The following is a 21,412-nucleotide window of genomic DNA, read 5'->3' as shown; positions in this document are numbered from 1 at the left end:
AACAAAGCGCGGCGCTGGTTTCTTTCTCATGCTAACCGGCGCCAATTGGTCACACCAAGTGAAACCAAGTCCTTCTCCACCTGATCTTTCCAACGCATAGGAGGCCTTCCTCTTCCTCTGCTACCACCAGATGGTACCGCATCGAATACTTTCAAAGCCGAACCGAGACAGAACCTCTACTAAGCCAAAATAAGCACAGTCTTATCACACTGATTTCAGTTCTATCGGGGCACTGCCTAATATGTAGGCACGCCCAAAGGATGGGTGTGCAAGCACATGACTTCTTTAGAAGTTCTCTAGACGAGGAAAAGGAAGGAACCTCGCACCTTCAGTTTTGCAGTAATCCGAGTTGTTCTAAAATTTTTGAAAAGCAGATACTGGTTTAAGGAGAGATAGGGAAAGCTCCCCACGCGGCATCACTATGGGCTATGAGCCTGAGTGTGTCCCCCAGGACAACCGCTCCAACCAAACCTAATCTAACCTCGATTATGAACCAATTAGCCTACAAATAGTACACTCCAAATTTCCATTTAATCAAATTTGCTTAAGCTTTTTCCCTTTAAAATGAAACTACACGAAGTTGGCGCGCAGCATACAACATTTCATTCAATTGTAGGTATTCACGTACTCACCTCCTTTCCTTGTGTATTTTTCCAGCGTAGCCATTTGGTGAATCCCGGTCGCCAATACTCCAGCACATATGCCTCTGTGTACTCTTGACCTTGACCCTTGCCATAGCGACCCTGCGTACGTATCGCCGTTATGACATGCGTTTGCAACAGATCCACCTGCAGATATTCCTTCAACGCATTTGAGACCATGTGTTTGGGGCACCAAGCGCCGCCATTATTATCGGTTTTCAGTCTGCAATGAGGTAAGTGAAAATGTACGCATATAAGTATGTATGCATGTATGTATATTATATATATATATATTTCATATAAGAGCATAAAAGTATAATTGCGCTATAGATAGATAGAAAAAAGGCACAAAAAAAACGAGCGAAAAAAGTTGTTGAAACAAAATCTGTGCGTTAATTAAAATTTGCGTGCACGACGTCTACCGCTAGGGTATCTCCGCCGCAGTCAGTGTTGTGCGTTGCCATGCATAAAAGTTAAGGTAAATGTTTGGCTGATTGGTGGCACGTTGATAAGCATCCGCTATAGTTCCCATCAACGCCACCGCCATCGCCGCCGCCGCCACTATGAAATATGCGCACAGTAGCAAATGCGGAATGGCTAGCCGCCATCGGGCCGCCCGCCCATTTCATTTTTTACTGTTGATTGCTTTGGCGGCCGTCGCTGTGGCTGGCTGACGGTGATGGTGATGGTGGCGGAGTCTGCTTTTGGCCATGGTAACGAGTAGTCGCAACGGTAGTGGTAGGTAGTAGTTAAGTAGTAATGAACAGCTACTCTATAACAGCAGCAATAACAACAATTATGTGTGTATGTATGCGTGAAAAAAAATCTTTATCGAACTCTTAAGGCCAACGGCTGTTATTGAATGCGCTGTCGTTGTCGTCGTTAAATTTGTGGCATGCAGCACATTGTTCTGACATTTTAATACGCGCAACGTGCAACGTACAACGCCAAAAGCAACAGCAAGGCGGCAACAAAAACGTGTATGTATGTATGTGTGCACGAATAAAAATATATAAATTAATTGACTTTAAATGACAGCACCACACAGAGTTTGGCATTCGGCGCGCTTAAACGGAGAACGCATGCGGCAGCAACAAAAACAACAAACTCGTATTCACGAATGTTTCAATTTCAAGTGGCATGGCTTAACTAAATGCGGTTAAGGCGGTTTTTGCTGCAAATTGGCGTAAAGTATTTGCATGACTATCTTCCTCTATAGCCAATCAGCCACCTCTCCTCCCATCCATTTTACCTACACTTTCTCGCCGTAATAAGCTCGTTCGTTAAACCAACATAGATGCGGAGTCAAGCAGCCAGCAAGTAGCAGCGGGATGTTGTCTACGTAATTAAGGATTAATTTAAATTATGTACTGCCACCGCTGCCACAACTCGAACGTAAATTGTCGTTTATTGATATCCCAAAAAACCGCAGCGTGGTTCGCTGGATTAGCACTAAACGAGCAGTAGCTGAGGTAATCGGGGGCGAAAAAAAGCCCATTGGCACGCAATAGTTGAATGACATAGTGCTCTGCACTGATTACCAGCTCCAGCTATTGCGTCGAGGCAAAGCAAATCTTAGCCAAAGTCAATTACCAGCAACGGTAGCAGCGCTTGTCTTACTTAAAACCGGCAGAGGGTCAGCGAAAAAGTCAGAAATTGTTACTCAGACAGGTTAGATTAAGTTGAGGGAGTGAGGAGAGTATGTGAGGGAGATTTATTGAGAAAAAAATATTATCCACTGTAAAGAGCTGGCACTCGAAGCACATTAACTTCCTCGGTGGGCACTTGTTTTGTGGGAAATCCATATTATACAATTTAAGAGGCAGGAGTCCAAACATTGTGTCATAAACAGCCAAGTCAAGGTACTTAGAAATCCAGTTGAAAACCAGAAGGATTGACAAGGAGGGCTATCTCCATTTATAATTATAAAACTAGTGAGTAAATGGGACCCTAAAACCCTACAGCTCAAGTCAACGCGGCAGGTATTAGTAAATCATTTTTCTGCCTACCCCTTGACGAGTTAGCTCAAAACGCAGTTTTTCACTTCTCAGATATTTTCATATTACTCTTGTCAACCTTTCTAAACATGTCAAGATTATGAAGATCGAGCAAAACTATCAAATGAGCAAACACATTCTCTCATTTCTTATGAGGAGCTTTTTAATGGCAGAAATACACTCGGAGGTTTGCCATTGCCTGCCGAGGGACGACCGCTATTAGAAAAATGTTTTTCTTAATTTTGGTGTTTCACCGATATTCGAACCTACGTTCTCTCTGGGAATTCCGAATGGTAGTCACGTACCAACGCATTCTGTTACGGCGGCCGCCAAATTTTGCTTTGATTGCTCTCAAACTTTGATACACGATAGTAAATTTTTCAGCCTTTCTACACATGTTAAAGTTATGAAAATCGGTTGTAAAACAACAAAAAGTAGTTTCGGGCAAAACCACCTCGAGGCCTCATAATCGATTTGGTTAGCTTTTAAACGGGTATTTCGTTATTATTTCATCAATATGTGATTGTAATCTGCAGAGAGTGTTTTAAATAAGGAAATTTGCCTAGCGCCGGACGAATGGCAATACCAATGGTTTTGCTACCTTAAGTACTTACATTGTACCTTTCATGGTCATTACCATTACCATTACCCTTACTGCTACCATAACTATATTTACCATTACCATTAACATTACCATTTTCATTCTCATTACCATCACATTTTCAATTGCGGTTAACACTATCTTCGAAATTATTATAAATTTTACCATCGCCATTGCCATTACCATTAAAAATATTGTTATTAATGTTATTACGTTTCTCATTACCATTACCTTTAACAGAATAGCTCTCAACACGGTGACTACAGCTATAACCACTCTCATTATAATTACCACTTCCATTACCTTAGAATTATGAATAACGTGACCATTGACATTACCTATAGCATTACGCATACTAATGTTATAACCTTCACTATTACCATTATCAGTACAATTACCTTTAATCTTGCCATTATCATTACTATTATCCGTATGATAATCATCACCATTACCATAATCATTATAACTATAATTACCAGTACCATCCACATTACCATTTTGATTCCCATTACTATTCCCATTACGACTACCTTTCCAGCCAGGCGGTTAATGCAATCTTTGGAATTATTAATAATATGATATTGATATTACCAATACCATTACCCATAGTAATGTCATTACCTCCGCTATCATAATAGACATTAACATTGTTATTACGATTCTCATTACTATTACCTTATAAAAATCATCGCCATTACCATAACCATTATAACTATGATAACCGTTTCGATTCTCAGTACAATCACCTTACCTTACCTTCACATGTACTATTATCATTATAATTACCATAGCTATTAAAACTGCCTCCGTCATTACCATTACTATTACAATTACCATTATCATTCCCATTACTTTTACTATTTTTAGATTTATTGTTAATATCATCATTGACATTACCATTACCATTACCATTACCCTTAGCATTACCATTACGATATCAATTACCATTCTCATTACCCACTTGTACTGGTGATTACTACCGACATTGGTAATGATAATCCTAATTTTAGTGGAAATGGTTAGCATTTCTGTTCTCAATTCCATTACCATTACCATTACTACTTCCATTCTGATTCTCATGACCATTACATATACAATTACATTTACCATTACCGAAACCATTATAACAATTATTACTATTACCATTGCCATTACTGTTCCCAATACCATTACCTTTATCATTACCCACTGGTACTGGTTATTACTACGGATATTGGTAATGATAATCCCAAATTTAGTGGTAATGGTTACCATTTCTGTTTTCTATGTCATTACCATTACCATTACTCATCCCATTCTGATTCTCATGACCATTACATTTACCATTATCGCAACCATTTTAACTATTATTACTATTACCATTGTTATTACTGTTCCCAATAACATTACCAACCATTACCATTACAATTACAATTATCCTTCCCATTACCTTTACGATTACCATTATCATTATGATTATACTGATCACTCCCAACTCTTTCGCATAAGCTTTTAAAATGGTAAATTCTCTCCTATTTATTCCATTAAATTACATTACTGTAATCAACACTTACTAGATACATGTGGTTACCCTACCATCTACCCAGCTTATACTATTTACATGAACGCACCAGGAAGGCCATCCATCCGGCAGCACCTCGTGCGTGTTCGCTTAATTGCCAACATTTGTGGCTACAACGCATTTGGCTGTAAGTCGATTGGCGGTTTTTAAACTCATTTTCAACTACTCTGCACCTTCACTCTTCATCATATCTACTCGTTTTTCGCTTTCCTGTATGCCTTTTATTGATGTTACAAATTCCCTTTTTCATTTGTGGCAAGAGTTGCTCGAAATAGTGGAGGTTTGCTGTTGAGACAGGTTGTGGCTTTGGCATGAAATATGTTTATGCTGAGTTTAATTTGTTACCAACAAGAACTTAATCAATAGCTTTACTCGTTTAAGCGAATCAGTGGGGGTTCACTTGGCAAATAACTAGCACAAAAAAACCGCCAAGCATGGACAAACCTATCTTTGGTAAGTTAACTCAAATTTTCTAGAGTAGAGTGAGGGGAAGCTTTGATTGGACAGTACATGGTGAGGGTAAAATAAATACATCATACAATCGAACAGGCTGTGGAATTGAGTGCAGGATATACTTTTGTTCCTAAATAAAAATAACTCTCCATCAATCCAGGTTAATTAGTGAGTTAAGGAAATACTTTGTTTTCTATTATTATATAAGTAGAATAAAAATATTTTTTCTGCACTATGCTGCCATATTCAAAACTATTTTCGCCCTAATCAAACATTTCCCATGATTTTATCGAATATTTTCCCCTTATCTCCTTATCTACATTTTTATATTAGTTTATTAGTTATTTACGTTCTTATCTACAAATCCTCTGTCAACAATAATTTAGTAATTTTTATGTTGTTTTTTTCGCATTAAGCTTATGAGCTGTTACCCGCCGCTTTGATATGTTCTGATTGGCATCTTATCTCCATCAGGCGACCATTTCCCCCATTGTAGGCAACCGATCGTACTTTGTGTTATACTCAGTTCACTAGAAATTAATCAGCTTTTACCAATAGCAGCTAATAATAAATAAGGGTGAATATTATATTTTACATATCACCTTCGTATCGCCTAACCCTCACCGAATTAATTTGTATATCACGTAACGAGGAGCACTCGACTCTATTTATTTACTTTTAATTCATTTTTAATCGGCCTATGCGATGCAAAAAATCTACAAATCGCGTTCCATAAAAATCCATGCGTCCTAACGCTGATAAGTGTAAGAGTTCGCAATGTTTTTACGCCAAATATGTACCCTTTAGCAGGAACTAAGGCTCCCTTCGCACTCATTTTAACCCGCACGAGTCTTTCGTCTGCGGCCACCCCCATGAAATTATATGCTTAAAATTTCTTTTGAACATTTTAACCCTTTGATGATAATTTTTTAATAGCCTTTCATTATAGCTATTATGTGAATGGGTTGCAAATGCCCACTGAAGTACAACATAGAGGGTAAAAACAATCTCTCTTAAATTCTACTAAAAAAGTAGAATGCGGCATCGTCATACGCAAATAATTTTAATTGAAGCTTTGTTCATTTTTTTAAATATATTTTTTTAATGCCCATATTCTACCCAATGATTAAGTTTTGGTATTAGTTCAAGATTTTCTTGAAAATTAGATGTTCAGGTCATACCATTTAAAAATGTTATTAGATTAAGGATATATTTAATATATATATTAAATTACTATATGTATATGAATCAGTTTTCATAGTTAAAATATTTGCATAATCAATTTATTAAATAAGAAAACAGGTGGCAACACTTGATAATATATAGGTTTTATTAAAATTTGCTGAAATACTTTTCATCTGACACCCATACCTCAATTTCAAATGAAATTAAAAAAACAGGTGGCGACACCAGATAGAAATACTTGTTGTATTAAAGTTTGCTTAAATACCTTTCATCTGATACCCATATCTTAATTTCAAATGAAATTAAAAAAAAGGTGGCAACACCAAATAAAAATATATTTTTTGTTAATGCTTGCTTAAATAACTTTCATCCGATACCCATACCTTAATTTTAAATGAAATTAAAAAAACAGGTGGCAACACCAGATAAAATATATTTTTTGTTAATGCTTGCTTGAATACCTTTCATCTGATATCCATACCCAAATCAAATGAAATTAAAAAAAAAACAGGTGGCAACACCAGATAAAATATATTTTTTATTAAAGCGTCTTTGAACACCTTTCATCTGATACCCATATCTTAATATTCAAGTGAAATTAATGAAAAGTTGCTATTTTTGCATGTGGCAACGCTATCAATAAAATGAGTTTGGGAATAATTTTTTGTTAAAAATGTTTGCTTTGACTCTTAAGTCTATAAGCTTAAGTCTGCGCTTGGTAAGGGCTTCACACTGTTTCCCTGCTACTTGTTCTTCGTCATACAATCTTAGCTGGAAATAAAACCTATGTGCTACAGCCCAAATTGTCCACTGCTATATTACTCAGCAAATACTAGTGAGGAAGCTTTTCACAACACTAACGTGGTGACCGGGGAGGTTAAGGAGTGTTTTCGAGCTTCTTGCTGAAATTTCCCCGACTGAAGGTTTTTGCTTGCCTATTAACTCATATGTATTCGCTCAGTAATATTGGGTCTTCTTATTCATTTATGCATGCAGACATACAAGTTGCACTTAATCGAGTTCTGTGACAACCCAAGATAGGCTTTTGGGCCTATGAATGCCTAGGTTGTCACTTCGAATGAATGAAAGCATGGCAGTTTGCACATCGACCTTAACATCTTTTGTGCATTTTACTCTTCGCAATATCTCATCAATTCTTTCAATGAAACTAAGCTGGTGCTTGGTTGGTCTGAACGTATTACTTCTTCTTCTTCTTGGAATTGTTTATTTCTTCGTCCGAAACCGCATCACATTCAAGAAGCAAGTGTGAGATTGTTTCTGGAGATAATAGTTTACAAAATCGACAAGAGACGTTAGGCCATATACCGAAACTGTGCAGATAAATGCGTAGCTTGCAATGACAGACGAGAATATTATTGACCATTCTCGGTTTGTCCTTAGCGAGGCTTATGAGATGTTTGAAGCTCTACTAGACTTTGATTGGATCATATTTTAAGTTTCGTAGCTTTACTTCGTCACCACTGAGCTCTTTCTTTATGAGTTTGACCCCCTTTTACTGGCGAGAATATATTATAGTTCATTTTCTATGAAGAGGCCTACTCTGTTCATGTCTGCTTCACATCTCATAGCCAGGAATTCTAACTAACCTATTTGACATACTATCAACTGACTACTGGACACTCTTAAATTCTTAATTTTTCTAATTTCCTGCTTGTTTTGGTTTCCATTACCATTTCTTAAGTATGACGGCGCAGTTCACTCAGCTAATAGATACTACTTCCTTTTAAAAGCCGCATTTGGAGTGCTTAAAAATCCTCCGCCTTATCGCTTATGGCTTGGCTTGGCTTGTATGACTTCACGTAGAAGTTTCACGGCCAACCAAGAAATTAGCTCTGAGTGCAAGCAGTGCTTATTACACACATTGAAAAAAGTAAACGAGTATAAATGGATGTGGAGTAATTTGTGGAAAGCGTTTGGCTGATGGTTGGAGTTAAACGGAGCTAAAGTCCAACTTCTGTGGCGGTAACAACAAAAATACTAAAAATACATAAAAGTATTTGGCTCGTCTGCTTGCTTGCCTGGCAAGTTCATTACAATATTACTGCCATAAAAATTAAAATGCAAAAAAGTGGGAGAAAATAGAATCCAAACCAAAGCAGAATTTACAAAAGAAGAAAAAGCTAACTGCACAGTGAAGACGAGTGCATCTACTACACCGCAGGTATCTGCAGTAAAATGTCGGAAAACAAATACCGACTGCTGTTATCGAATTACCCGAGATTAGCTTAATGACAGTTGATGTTGTTGGAATTTATATTAAATAGCTGATTTTTGTTGTATGCAAGAATGTATGTAGAGCGTACGAGCAAGAAGTGGCATTATGTTGGTTGAGTGGTTCAGTAGATCTTCAGCTACTTGGAATTACTACGTAAAATATTTAAAAGCAACAACAACAAAAATAACTAGCAAAAATATGTTGTGATTACCACTGCATAAAAATTTTCTTCACATTGACAGTGCATTAAATTTGCTACTGCCAAATGGCACAGCGCATACACATAAAAATGGAGTGAAATCAGTGAAGCGAGCAGCAGAATGTTTCCACGGATGTGGTGGCATGCAAGCAATTGGCGGTTGATGATGAGAATGTATTTGGTGCAAAGGACATGCGGTAGCACGAGGAGGACACAATAAAATGTGACTGAATTGGAAAATAAAAACGGGAAGAAAAAGAGGATAACTGAAAAAAAGGAAGAAAAAAAATAACAGCAGAGAAAATTATTCAGCAAGCACAGTGCGTTGATTTGTTGTGCTTTCTGCATGTTGCAGCAACATCAATTGTGTCATTGTCAATGTTGCGGCCACATTAACTCGCAGCATTATTTGTTTGGCGTTGATTTCGTGACAGTTGTTGTAAGTTAAGGGCTACCTCGTTCGCAACCAGCTACAGTAGCTGAATTTTTTCCGGTTTGTTGACTTGAGCAATAACAATAATTAAAGTGAAGTTGCAAAAGTTAGTGGGACAGAGAGGAGGAAGAGGGAACGGTCGAAATGAGAGGCAATGCATATTTTTTGCAATTCAGATGCTAACTTTACGGACCACAAGTTACATACACACACAGGCACACAGAGATAACAGCAAAAGTACCCTGCAGAGAAACTAACTGATTTTGAACTACCTACCTTGACACCAGTTTGCTTTTTATCTGAAGTATCATAGTACGACTTTTATCGCTTTTTGATGCGAGGAAGTGGTATTTTTAAATGTCAATTGTACACCTATGCAATAGAATTGTATCTTATAACGAAAAAGTTAGCTTGTGCATAAGCATTACAACGTGTAATAAACTAGTTCATAGTGGACCAGTTACTGAACTAGTTCCTTGTGGACCATTTTTCGAATTAGTTCATAGTGGACCACTTCTTGAACTAGTTCACAATAGACCAATTTCAATTAGTGGAAGTATCAGCAAAAAAATTAAAAAGTAATAAAAAACTGATAATTGAATTCAAAAAACAAATATTTTATTGTAATTTAGAATAGAAATAACACAAACAATTTTTTTTCTTTATATATATATTTTTTTTACTTCAGATTTTATTTTAAAAATTACACATTTTTCCAGAAATTAAATGGGAGCTACGGCAAATTATTATACAATTTTTATTAATAATAAAAAATTATGAATGAAAGTTTCAAAAATTTGTAATTGTATATTTGTTCTGAAACCAAATGAAAACATCTTCAAAAAAAAGTATTAAATATCCACAAACGATTTAAAAACATAACAACAAAATAAACAACAAACACAATAGAAAAAAATATTTTTTTCCGCAATCCTCCAACTAGTAACCTTGCAACTAGTACAATTCGACTCACTCTCGGCGCAGTTTGGCGCCTTCCATCAAATGCAAGTTAATGAACTGAAATTCCTGCTGACTACAAACATTGACTTTTCATCTACATCACTACAGGTTATAAGTGAAGCATCGCACAGCCAAATAAAATAAAACAGCTAACCATAGACTTTTGCAACAGACAACAAACATCGATGGTCTAAAAGTCAGTTGCTTTAGGCCAACAGCATCAAGGCATGACGCTGGCTGCCAATCGTCGTGAAGTAAATAGCATACATAAATATAATCGTAAATGTGTATGTAGTTAACTGTTGGTTGTTGCATGTCAACCACATCAACGAATTCAGTTGCAGGCAGTTGCAATAACGCAAAGTGGTTCGAAGTTAAGAAAACAATAAATGAACATAAAATAAAAAAGGCCAATTTACGGCTTCTTCAGCGCCACAATAACAACAACTTGACGTTAACTAGTCTTGCTAACTATATTTTAATGATTTGAAGTTCAGGAAGAATGCTGACTGCTGACTGCTTACAGCTGACTACTGATTGTCAATTTCATGCGGATTATGATGTGGCATTGTAAAAATCCAAACTTTATTGCTTGAATTCATTGAAGAAGTTTTTAATTTCCGTTGGTTATAAAATAATTTATGAAGAAAAAACAATAAATACTAATACAGAAGAGTTTAACTTCAAGCGGAATTTTAGTTTATATAAATCACAATTTTTCGTCAACTATAGCGTGGGCGGTACCACGCCCATTCTTCAAAGTCTATTTGAACAGTATAACACTACACCACACTGCTCCCTTGTCAAGGTTTGTCTACGCTTGGAAAGAAGATATAGCTTCTTCATGAAAAAATGCTGAGGGGACAGCTGAATGAAATGATCCGGAAGACTAAATTCAAGCTTAATAAGGAGCTCTCAACAGAGTGGTGATTCCTCTTTAACCTCTCCATCCAACTTCGAACCTACCCTGGGTGACAGGTACCATCCATCGCTTATTGCCCACATGCAGTGATACAGCGCAACTGACGCCTTTAAAGTTCTGTCCTAAGTACACTGTGTCCAGAGCAAACCCGGGAAACTTTCTTTTTCCGCATTCGCAATACCTAATAATCATGATTTTGACTAGTAATATATGGTGACTTCATTCACATGGAAACCAGAATAAATAACTTTAATAATGTCAATCAGAAAATCCAATGGAAAATCTCTCTCCCTGACAAATGATACCTTGGACAAGCAAAGTTCTCCTTCGATGAAGAACATGAACACTTCCCTCAAATCCCACCTGAAATTCATTCTAATTAATGACGTAGAAGCTTGGCCGATGGCAGCAGCTCGCTTTGGCAAATGAGACCTCTTCTTCAACAGCAATCAACCCGAAAGTTGGCATGTAAGTGGTCTCGGGCATTCGTGCCGATGGGTGGTTTTCCATGCATCTTCCAAGCGGAGGTATATGCCATCTGTCTATCAGATCAATTTCGATAGGAATCTCCCTAATGAGCGAATTACCATTCTGAGCGACAGCCAAGCGGCACTCAAAGCTCTGTCATCCTGTGAGGTTAAGTCCTAACTGGACCTTGAATGTGTCGAAGAAATTGAACTTGTTACGAGCGCACAATGGCGTAAGACTAATTTGGCATGAGAAGCAGCGGCCTCGTTATTAATAGAAGCCGAGCCCTTCTTTGCTATGGATCACCATCAAAGAGAAGCTCAGTGAGAAGTGAAGAGCGAAGGCTAACAGAGGTTAGCTGTCAACATACTATGCGACTACGTCAGGCGCAATCCTCGTTGGGGGTACATCCAAAAGCGGTTTAGAAAACTCATAACCCTCACAAAGGATATACAGATTTCTCATGACAGATCATGGGCGTTCCTCCAGACCATTGCAGATTGCCCGGTCATCTGCACAGTATTGGGATATGGGAAGTCTCTAACATGTGTCGTTTCTGCGACCAATCCCCGGAAATTCCAATACATCTTTTCCTTGAATGTGACGCTATAGCGCGGAGAAGATTGAGGCATCTCGGCCAATTGCGGACAGAAGAAAGGCACATACGCTCAGGCCAACCCAGCTCTATCTTAGGTTAATTAAGAAGGTGGTTTTGGATGAGAGCCCCAGAAATTTCGATTTGTTTTTAATTTTGATGAAAATTTCTTGATTGTTTACAATTTTGCACACGTTTTGAAACTTTGAGTTATATGGTTTTTGTTGTAAAAAAATTTTAAAAATTAAAAAATAAATAATAAAAAAGTTATAAAAAGGAAAAAAATAAAGAAACAAATCAAACAAAATGTAAAAATAAAAGATAAAAAAAAATAAATGTAAAAAACTATGTAAAAAAACAATTAAAACAAAATTTTAAAAATTAAAATTTAAAAATAATTGTAAAAAAACATAAATAAGAAAAAAATAATGAAAAAAGATAAAAAATTATAATAATAAAAAAAATGAAACATAAAAACATAAAATTAAAAAATTGAGAAGAAAGAAAAGAAGAAAAATTAACAAAACAAAAAAATATTTTTAAATTAAAATATGAAAAAAAAGGAAAAAAGGGGGAAAAAGGGGAAAAAGATATAAGAAAATAAAAAAAAGAATAAAAAATAAGTAAATAGTAAAAACTCTGCGATACGGCGCGCAGCTATTATCATGAACACAGGTGTAAGTACATATTTTTTCATTACTCCATCTTTGGTCTACATCAAGCAATCGAAGGCTTGGAATACCATCTCAATCACTGAAGCATTCAAGTAGTACAATAAACATAACTACATAAAATAAAATATTTTTGGTTTTCAATTAAAACCATTAAACGATAACTGGAATGATTGAAGAAGATATTTTATGAGAAAAAAGTTTGTTTTAATTATTTTCACTACAAAAAACGCCGTTCATTTACATTCATTTTTCTTTTAAGTGTTCCGCCGAAGCCCACTAACCGACCATTCAAACCACAATGAAACTCAATTATGAATTTAGCCAACAGCAAGCGGCGACCTCGCTGTGGTTTCTTATAAAAACATGCCAAAACATGCAATTAATTTCATTACCAAAAAGAAAAACAAAAAAAAAGAAAAAATCCACGTCTTAAAGCAGAAATTAAAAGCCTATTTTTCTTTACAACGGATTTGCTGCTCATCAGCGTTTAATTGTACATAGGTATTTATGTGTGTATGTATGTGTGTATGTGTATGCATCTATAGAAGAGATATAGTGATTTTGTAGTTACCCAGTGGTCAAATCAACCAGTTCTGAATTACTGTACTACCAGGTTGCTCTGCAGCTGAAGTAGTTCGTGTTCTATCTTTTTTCAGTACTAGCTACTTATATATCTAATATTGCGATGTGCCACGAAATTTCAATTGTTAGCCTAGGCAATAACATCATCTCTTTTAATGAGCTAGTCAGTTAACCCATTCGTCATTGTTATACCAATGCATGAACTAGTTCATAGTGGACGAGTTAACGAACTAGTGGTACCTGTATGCACATTACATCATGGACGAGAAAACATCAGTGTTATAGAAGTTAAAGCTCTAGCTCATAATAGAGTTAAAAAAATCTGGTCCAATTTGTCGCTAAAATCACTAGTTTTGGTCGAGTTGAAAATGAAATAAAAATTGATAGTTGAAATTATCACAAACATTTTACTACAAATGAAAATGGTTTTTATCTTCAAATTTGTATTCGACTTGAAATAATTTTTTTTGTAATATATTAACAAAAAAAGTGAAATAAAAATTTTACACACATTTTTTTAAAACTAAATGAAAGGGACTGCAAATAAAAATTATTAAATATTAGTACATAAAACATCACTAAAGCATCATCATAAAGCAACATAGATAATGGCAGAATATTTGTTTTGCATACAGTTCGAACTGATCACTTTGTAACTAGTGCAATTGAAGTGACTTTGTTACTAGTGCAATTGAACTCACTCTGCAACTAGGGAAATTCAAGCCACTTTGTAACTAGTAAAATTGCAATATCTCTGTAACTAGTGTAATTGAAGTCACTTTGTAACTAGAATGACTTTTTCCCGCAAATATCAGTCGATGAACTAGAATCTTGTCTGCGTAGTCAAATGCTTCCCTACAGTCTAGTTTTATGTAAATGTGTATGTATGTGTGTAAATATATATGTAGCTGCGATGATGGTCAACTATTATTTATTATTATATTTACTACATTTGTTTTTCAAGTAGCCAAAAATGTATCTTCTTTTAGAAAATTACACAATCCGTTATTAAAGGTTATTCAATTCATTTATATGCGTATTTCAATAAATCATTCTTCTAGTACTTTTGTATAGAAATACATAAGTAAATATTGAAGGGGGTAAATTTTTTGAAATTTTCGAAAGATTCACAAAAGCATAAAAAGACAAAAAGAAAACTTAAATTGAATTTTAATCTCTGTATGAATAACTTAATTTGTTTTTAATTGCTTCATTGTAGTAATAGCTATGGAAATTTTTATTTTGGGGCTTTAAAGTGATGTGGGTATGGCAAAACGAGCATTATTAAATTTATGCAAGTTGGAGTGGAAAACCTTACTTTAAGCACCAAAAGCTTGTGTAAGTATTCAAATTCAAAATACAATTGCTTCTCTGCCTAAAGCATTCTTGATTTCATCAAAGATTTTTAGCTGTCAAATACAATAGATTTTATGGAAAGCTTCGACAACAAAAATCTTACCAACAAAATCGTCAATTTTTTTTATTTTTTAAACATTTCTCCGCCTTGCTTTAATCTAACTAAAAAATCGAAACCTGCGGAATTATTGGCAAATAGTGCTACAAATGTTTACCTAACAATTTCCTGGAAGTTCTCTTTCTTAGCTAAATCAAATTGAAGACCATGGTTATCGCAGTGGCATCAGAAAGTAATGTGAAGTTGTTTGTAACTAGAGATCAATTTCTCTGAATTTCAAAACTTTTAGTTAGAAAGACACGAAGTGATAGATGACAAAGCAGTGGAAGTCGTTAATAGGTAGCAGACCTTTGTCGCACTCTAGCAGCTGACGGCTGAACAGAGGAAGGCGTCAACAACAGATTGAACAAGGCAAGGGCTGCATTCGGGCGCCTGTGGAACATTTGAGCAAACTCGCAAATTTCCAGAAACACCAAGCTTAGGATATTCAAGGCATGTGCCAAGTCGACGCTGCTATATGGAAGTGAAACGTGGTTTGTTTCGAAAAGTATCACGCAGAAGTTTCAATGCTTCACCAAATGGTTGAGGATAATATGCAGAATAATATTTAACGGACAGCTCTGGAGACAAACAATCGAAGAGCCCAACAACGCAGGAAATGATATTGGATAGATCTTAAATCTTAAAAAACTAGCCCACACCATCATAAGGATGGCTATAGATTGGAATCCTCTAAACTCCCAACTCTCTTATGAATCTTAGACTCCGTTTAAGTCTGGCGAAAGCTAAACAATTACATAGAATATGACAGTCTGTACTAGCCCCATTCTCCAAAACAGATGTACGCCGAGGGTAATCGTGTCATGTCGTCACGTCTATGGTGACCAGATGCCATCCCTATGGATTGTGTCCCGTAATTAATCCTATAAAGGCTCGTATCTTTTGCCTGGAAAGGAAATTTCTACTAACTTGTAAGGTTTTTTCAGGCTCTGAAGGGCTTTACCTATTAATGAAAACCTTCATCTACCCATCTGTTCGCGATGTGCTGGGCCCTAAAATTGACTTCGATTTAATTGAAAACTGTAAGGAACCATAGATCGCGTTTTCATCAACCTTTATCACCACAGTGTCCAGACACCCATATAATTTCAAACTCCTTCCACCTTGCAACGCACTTTATTAGGCTCAACTTAAATTATTTGACTATTTTTGAAAAGGTTTGATAGGTTTCTAAGGCCATTAGAGCAGCTTGGTTGTTACTGAAGATCTTGATTTTATTTTCGCCAGCTACTTTAAGTAATGCAAAGACATCTAATTAAAAGGCAGTTGTCATTATAGCTATAACAATAAAGTATCTGAAATTACTGCGATCTGAAAATTGTCATACAGCTCCGGTACTGTTTTCATTTTCCGAGCCGTCGGTGTAGAAGGTTTTTTTGTCGCACTCTGGATCTCTCCTTTGTCCCCTTTTAGGAAAACTAATGACATAATTCCTTTCTACCTTAGAATCCTTAGTAATTAATGATTCTAGTAGTTTAGCAGTCATGAATTAAATTTATTGCCATTTAAAGGTAAATAAAATTACAAGTGATCTCTTACTTTTCTAGGTGTATTAAAACTACTTAAAAAGCTTAGAAAAACATTTTCATACTACAAACAAACATGTGGAAGATGTGTCCCTCAAACCAATATACCTTGTGGAGATTAGATTTTGGCTCTTTTCACTTGTATTGAAAATAAAGCCTAAGCAATTTTTAATCTACGTAGAACATTCTTTTATGAACTCAACAGATTTAGAGAAAAATTTAGCGGCATCATTTTATTAAATTTTTGTTTTTTTAATTTTCTCATTGTTTTAGTTTTTTTACGAAATAGCTAAAAGTGTCGAAATTCTGAAAACTTTGTCTACTTTGTTTTTCTAAATATCAACAAAACACCCTCGAAGCCGTAAAAGAGCTCAGCCAAATTACTTGGGCAGGTTTGTAAAAGGTTCATGTAAGTGGTAGCTATCGATGGAGCCAAAAAACATTTTCATTGTTTTTTAATTTTAATTTAAGTACTAAGAATATTTTTTTCGTTCGTTTTTTAAATCACAAAATGAGTTTAAGAAAATACGATTTTTTTTTCGTTCCGGTGTTAGCCGCTGGTTCACATTTCTTCAGATTTTTACGAAAAAAAACGGGTTTATGAAAACAAAATTTGTTTTGTTCACTGGTCTATTCTTCATTCGTTTTTTACACACGGTTTATTTTTCTTTAGCTTTTTATTTCAAAAAATGAATTTAAGAAAATTAATTTTTTTTTAGGCCCTGGTGTTACCCACTGATGTACTTAATTATTGCTTTCAAGTTTTAAATGATTTGCATAAAGTTTTTTCCTTCAAAACATTTTTTTCTGATATAAATGAATTTGCATGTTTTCAGACTGTTTCCTGCTTGCCAAAGAGGCTCTGGAAACTGAATTCAATATCATAAAAAACACACAGTACATTGTCGAAAGTAAAAAAACTTCGAAATTTAGAAAAAAATAATTTTTTTGAAAATTTAATCTAAGAAAAAAATCTAAGTCTCTCCACTGAGTCCCCTTCAATGCTTAAAACTCGACCCACTTCCAATTGCGATCTTATCTTTTTTTCTAACCAACTCTCAAAATCATTGCCCAATTATTATAATTACAGCTAAAAAGGCATGCATTTAAGTCACAACCTAACACCCGTTATATTACAAAAATATGCAGACTACGCAATCGCAATTCCAGACCTCATTATCGCTCAGCAATTTACACATCAACAACAATTTGACCAGATGCACTTGAAATTATTTCGAAAAAAAGCCATTTAAATCGGCCAGCAATCAAAAATCTTTTGAAATAGCGAAGAAGAATCTGTGGCATCTGTTAGAAACAATGAAAAATACAAAGATGTAATTGTTGAAGACTACAAAGATAGCCGCCTGGAAAGCACTACAAGAGCACAAAATCAGCGTCAAATAGCGCAGCTCACACACTCGTAAATATGTACATATGGATGTGTGTATGTATGTAAATGAAAGAGTTGAAATAAACGGGAGAAGAAAACAGGGAGCGAAGAAAGCCAACAAGCGCGAAACAATGAAGGCAACGGAGAAAGAGGGCGTAGTTGACGCCTTGGGCATCTGTTGCAAGTACGCGTTTCATCATCTCTAAATGCAGCCACAGCGCATTTTCATACCTGCATGCAATTTCCAGCGAATTGCTGAAGCTGCTGCGGCATCGCCTCTGATGATGGCCGCTTTGGCGTGTTTATAGCCACTTCACTTCACTGTGGGCCTGCGGCGATTTGTTTTACAAGTTTATACAGTGGCAGGCATAAAATTTCGAATAGGATGGAAGTTTGCATTTCAAGTGCCATAGATTAGGTAGTACGGAGGGTAAAAGATTGAGCAGGTAGGTTGATTTTTGACTCCACAAATACTTGAACAGATAATAATCGCTTGGCGATAAGTTTGGGCTATTCGGCGAATGAAATAGTACTTCCACTCCCAGCTCACAGAGCTTCTGAAACAGCGTTAGAGAGGTGAGCCCTTCCTAATCGCCGTTTCTGGTCGAGCGCCTACATCAATGTAGCCTTTTAGGAAACAGTTCCAAATGATCTTTATTCCAAGCCACATTTTTTGATAGTATAATCTTTCCACCTGCGTTAAGAAAAGTCTACGCCTACTTGCCAGCCTGAAGATAAAGTTGGCAATCTCGGAAGCAGACTCAGATGCGGAAGGCTAGTCCCCTACCTATCTTAAAATCGCTTGGATTAACGACACCATGAGGCCCTATGTTCGAAATAGGAATGATGGAAAAATATATTTTAAATTATATAGAAAAATATATAGTAAATAATATATAAATACTTATTTTAACAGGCCACAGCTAATAAGTAAACTTTATTTATGAAGAAAAAAGTATTGCAGCAAAAATGCAAATGCCCGATTTTTTATGTTCCCAACTGTATGCATGGATTTCTGCACATTACCACATTGCCTTTGCGGCAAAGCTATTTGTAATAATTTTTATTTACACTTTTTCTTCTTTCATATTTCTGGCGAGTTAACGTCAAGGGTTTGTTTATCTTTGTAGAGGCTGTGGAAAACTATATAACAGAAGCCTGCTAATCATACAAGACTGCTGGTAGGAGGAAATTCAAATACAAGCAAATAACAGAAAAATGTGTGAAAGCAAAGAAAAGCACAAAATACACTGAAATAGTCTTTGGCATCTAGCAAAGAATTTCTTCTGCATTGTCAAGAGAAAATATATATCATCCTCCTTTACCTTCTGTATGAAACGAATTCTACAATACAAATCTACAACCTTACACGAAACTCTGCCTAATTTCCTTTTCTCCCGTCTAGTCCCCTCAGCTATGCACGCTTTTCATTTCTTTTAGCAATTTGTCATACTTTCTTTGTTTATCATTCTTAGCTGCTCCGTTGAGAGCTGTTTTGTAATTATTACAAAACATTATCGACTGCACAATTAATTGCTCTGCTTTAGTTACAAAAATAGTAAAGAAAAACAAAAAATAAATAATAAAGAATCCTGCATTTCGTTGCATCAAGTCCCCGAACAATAACTGTAATGAAAGCTGGTGCAAGATGAATTGCTGTATTCTGCCTCTAAAGTCATTAGAAGATCTTTTATATTTCAAAAAGTATTTCACAGCGCCCCACTCGCCTCGAAATGTTGCTGACTTTTGTCTTCTTCTATTGTAAGTTTGACCTTTTCATTATCAATGGTTTTAATCTCGTATTCTGCTTTTTGTTAGAAAATAAGTTACTATGGCAATATTCTTCTAGGTATTGCCTCAATACTGCTTAATACGAAGGCCTTTTGTTTGATGAAAAACCACTAACTAATTGCTGGTGATCATTATGGTGGGGGGTCATTGATGAAATTAAATCTGTATGTTTGTTTGTGTACCAAAGCACTTCAAATATCCAACCACAAGCAGAATTTAGCTTTTTGAAGAATTGAAGACGCATGTGGCTTACAAAAAAAAAAAAAAAAAACAATAAAAAAACAACAATAAAAAAACAACAATAAAAAAAACAAAAACAAAACAAAATCTAATGAGAAAAGCTGCTCTTCATATATCTTCAAAAAATTATAAAAAATTGTGCAAAAAGCAAAATAGGATGATTAATTTTGCACCACCTATTATATACCATATAAAGAGTGGCCAAATTCCAAAGGCCGATGTTGAATGTGAACCACACCTAAACGTCAAGGTTCTTCTGCATTTCGTTCGACATTTTCCAATTTCACACTAACTCAATTTGAACCATGGAAGGATACATAATCGAGCATGGCGTTAAAGTTATTCAGGTTTATTATGAAAACGGGCGTTCAAATTAAAATGCATATCGCGCACTTCGTGTTTTTTTCGGTCAATTTAATCGTTCAAATGTGCGTACAATCGGAAAAACTGGGCAACAGTTTGAGCAAACCGGGTCTGTAGGAGATGTGAAAACACCAGTGCATGCTCGTACAGCTCGTACTCGTACTCGTAAATATTGCTGATGTTCGCGATAGTGTGGTTGAAGAGCCGTCCACCTCAACTCATCGTCGTGCGCAACAATTGCACCTCTCACGCTCCGCTCGTCGTTGATGAACATTATGCATACAGACTTGCATTTACACGCTTACAAGGTGCAATTGACTCAAGAACTAAAGCCTCTTGGCCATTTCAAGCGTCGTCAATGGGCAGAATGGTGGCAGAAAATGGCAACAGTGAATGATCAATTTTCGAAGAAAATCATCTTCAGTGATGAGGCACATTTTCACATCGTGAATAAGGAGAATTGCCGCATTTGGGCGAATGATAATCCAAGAATGATTGTCGAAAAACCAATGCGTTTGGTGCGGTTTATGGGCCGGCGACATCATTGATTGGCATCATGAATTGGAAATATGGATGTAGACGATATGTGGTTTCAACAAGATGGTGCTACTTGTCACACAGCTAACGAAACAATAGTACTTTTGCGCGAAAAATTTGCGAAAAATGCGGCGATGTCAATTGGACGCCAAGATCATGTGATTTGACACCGTTGTACTTCTTTTTTGGGGTTATTTGAAAGAATATGTGTACGTCGATAAGCCAGCAATAATTCAAGAGCTAAAGGATGAGATAATTCGGCACATTAACGACATAGAACGTCAATTATGACTCAGCGTCATCGAAAATTTGAACCATCGGATGAAGGTGTGCCGCCGAGGTCGCGGCAGGTATTTGGCCGATATTTTGTTTCATACGTAATTGAGCTATACCATTATTATCATAATGAAGAGAAATGACGATAATTTCTGAAAACAATTGTATTTTATTCAAAATCAACACCGGCCCTTAAAACTTAACCACCCTTTTTAAATTTCAAGATTGAAAATTTTCAAAACTTCTGGATTTATTTGCAAAAATCTTCAGTTTAAACCTTTTAGTAGTTAACTAAATTAATAAAATAA

At 35.9% G+C, this 21,412-nt stretch overlaps 1 protein-coding gene across 1 annotated transcript in view; it reads right to left on the bottom strand.

Annotated features, from left to right (window-relative positions):
* The window catches only part of LOC129248687 (uncharacterized), a 151,920-nt gene that overhangs the window by 96,654 nt on the left and 33,854 nt on the right, over nt 1-21,412 (bottom strand). The window contains exon 3 of the mRNA XM_054888316.1: nt 633-864. Coding sequence (XP_054744291.1) covers nt 633-864 — 232 coding nt within the window. The remainder of the gene's footprint in view (nt 1-632; nt 865-21,412) is intronic.

Source organism: Anastrepha obliqua, chromosome 5, assembly GCF_027943255.1.
Source record: "Anastrepha obliqua isolate idAnaObli1 chromosome 5, idAnaObli1_1.0, whole genome shotgun sequence".
Classification (NCBI taxonomy): Eukaryota; Metazoa; Arthropoda; class Insecta; order Diptera; family Tephritidae; genus Anastrepha; species Anastrepha obliqua.
Note: the sequence above shows the minus strand (reverse complement) of the source record. Positions and strands in the feature narration are given on the sequence as shown.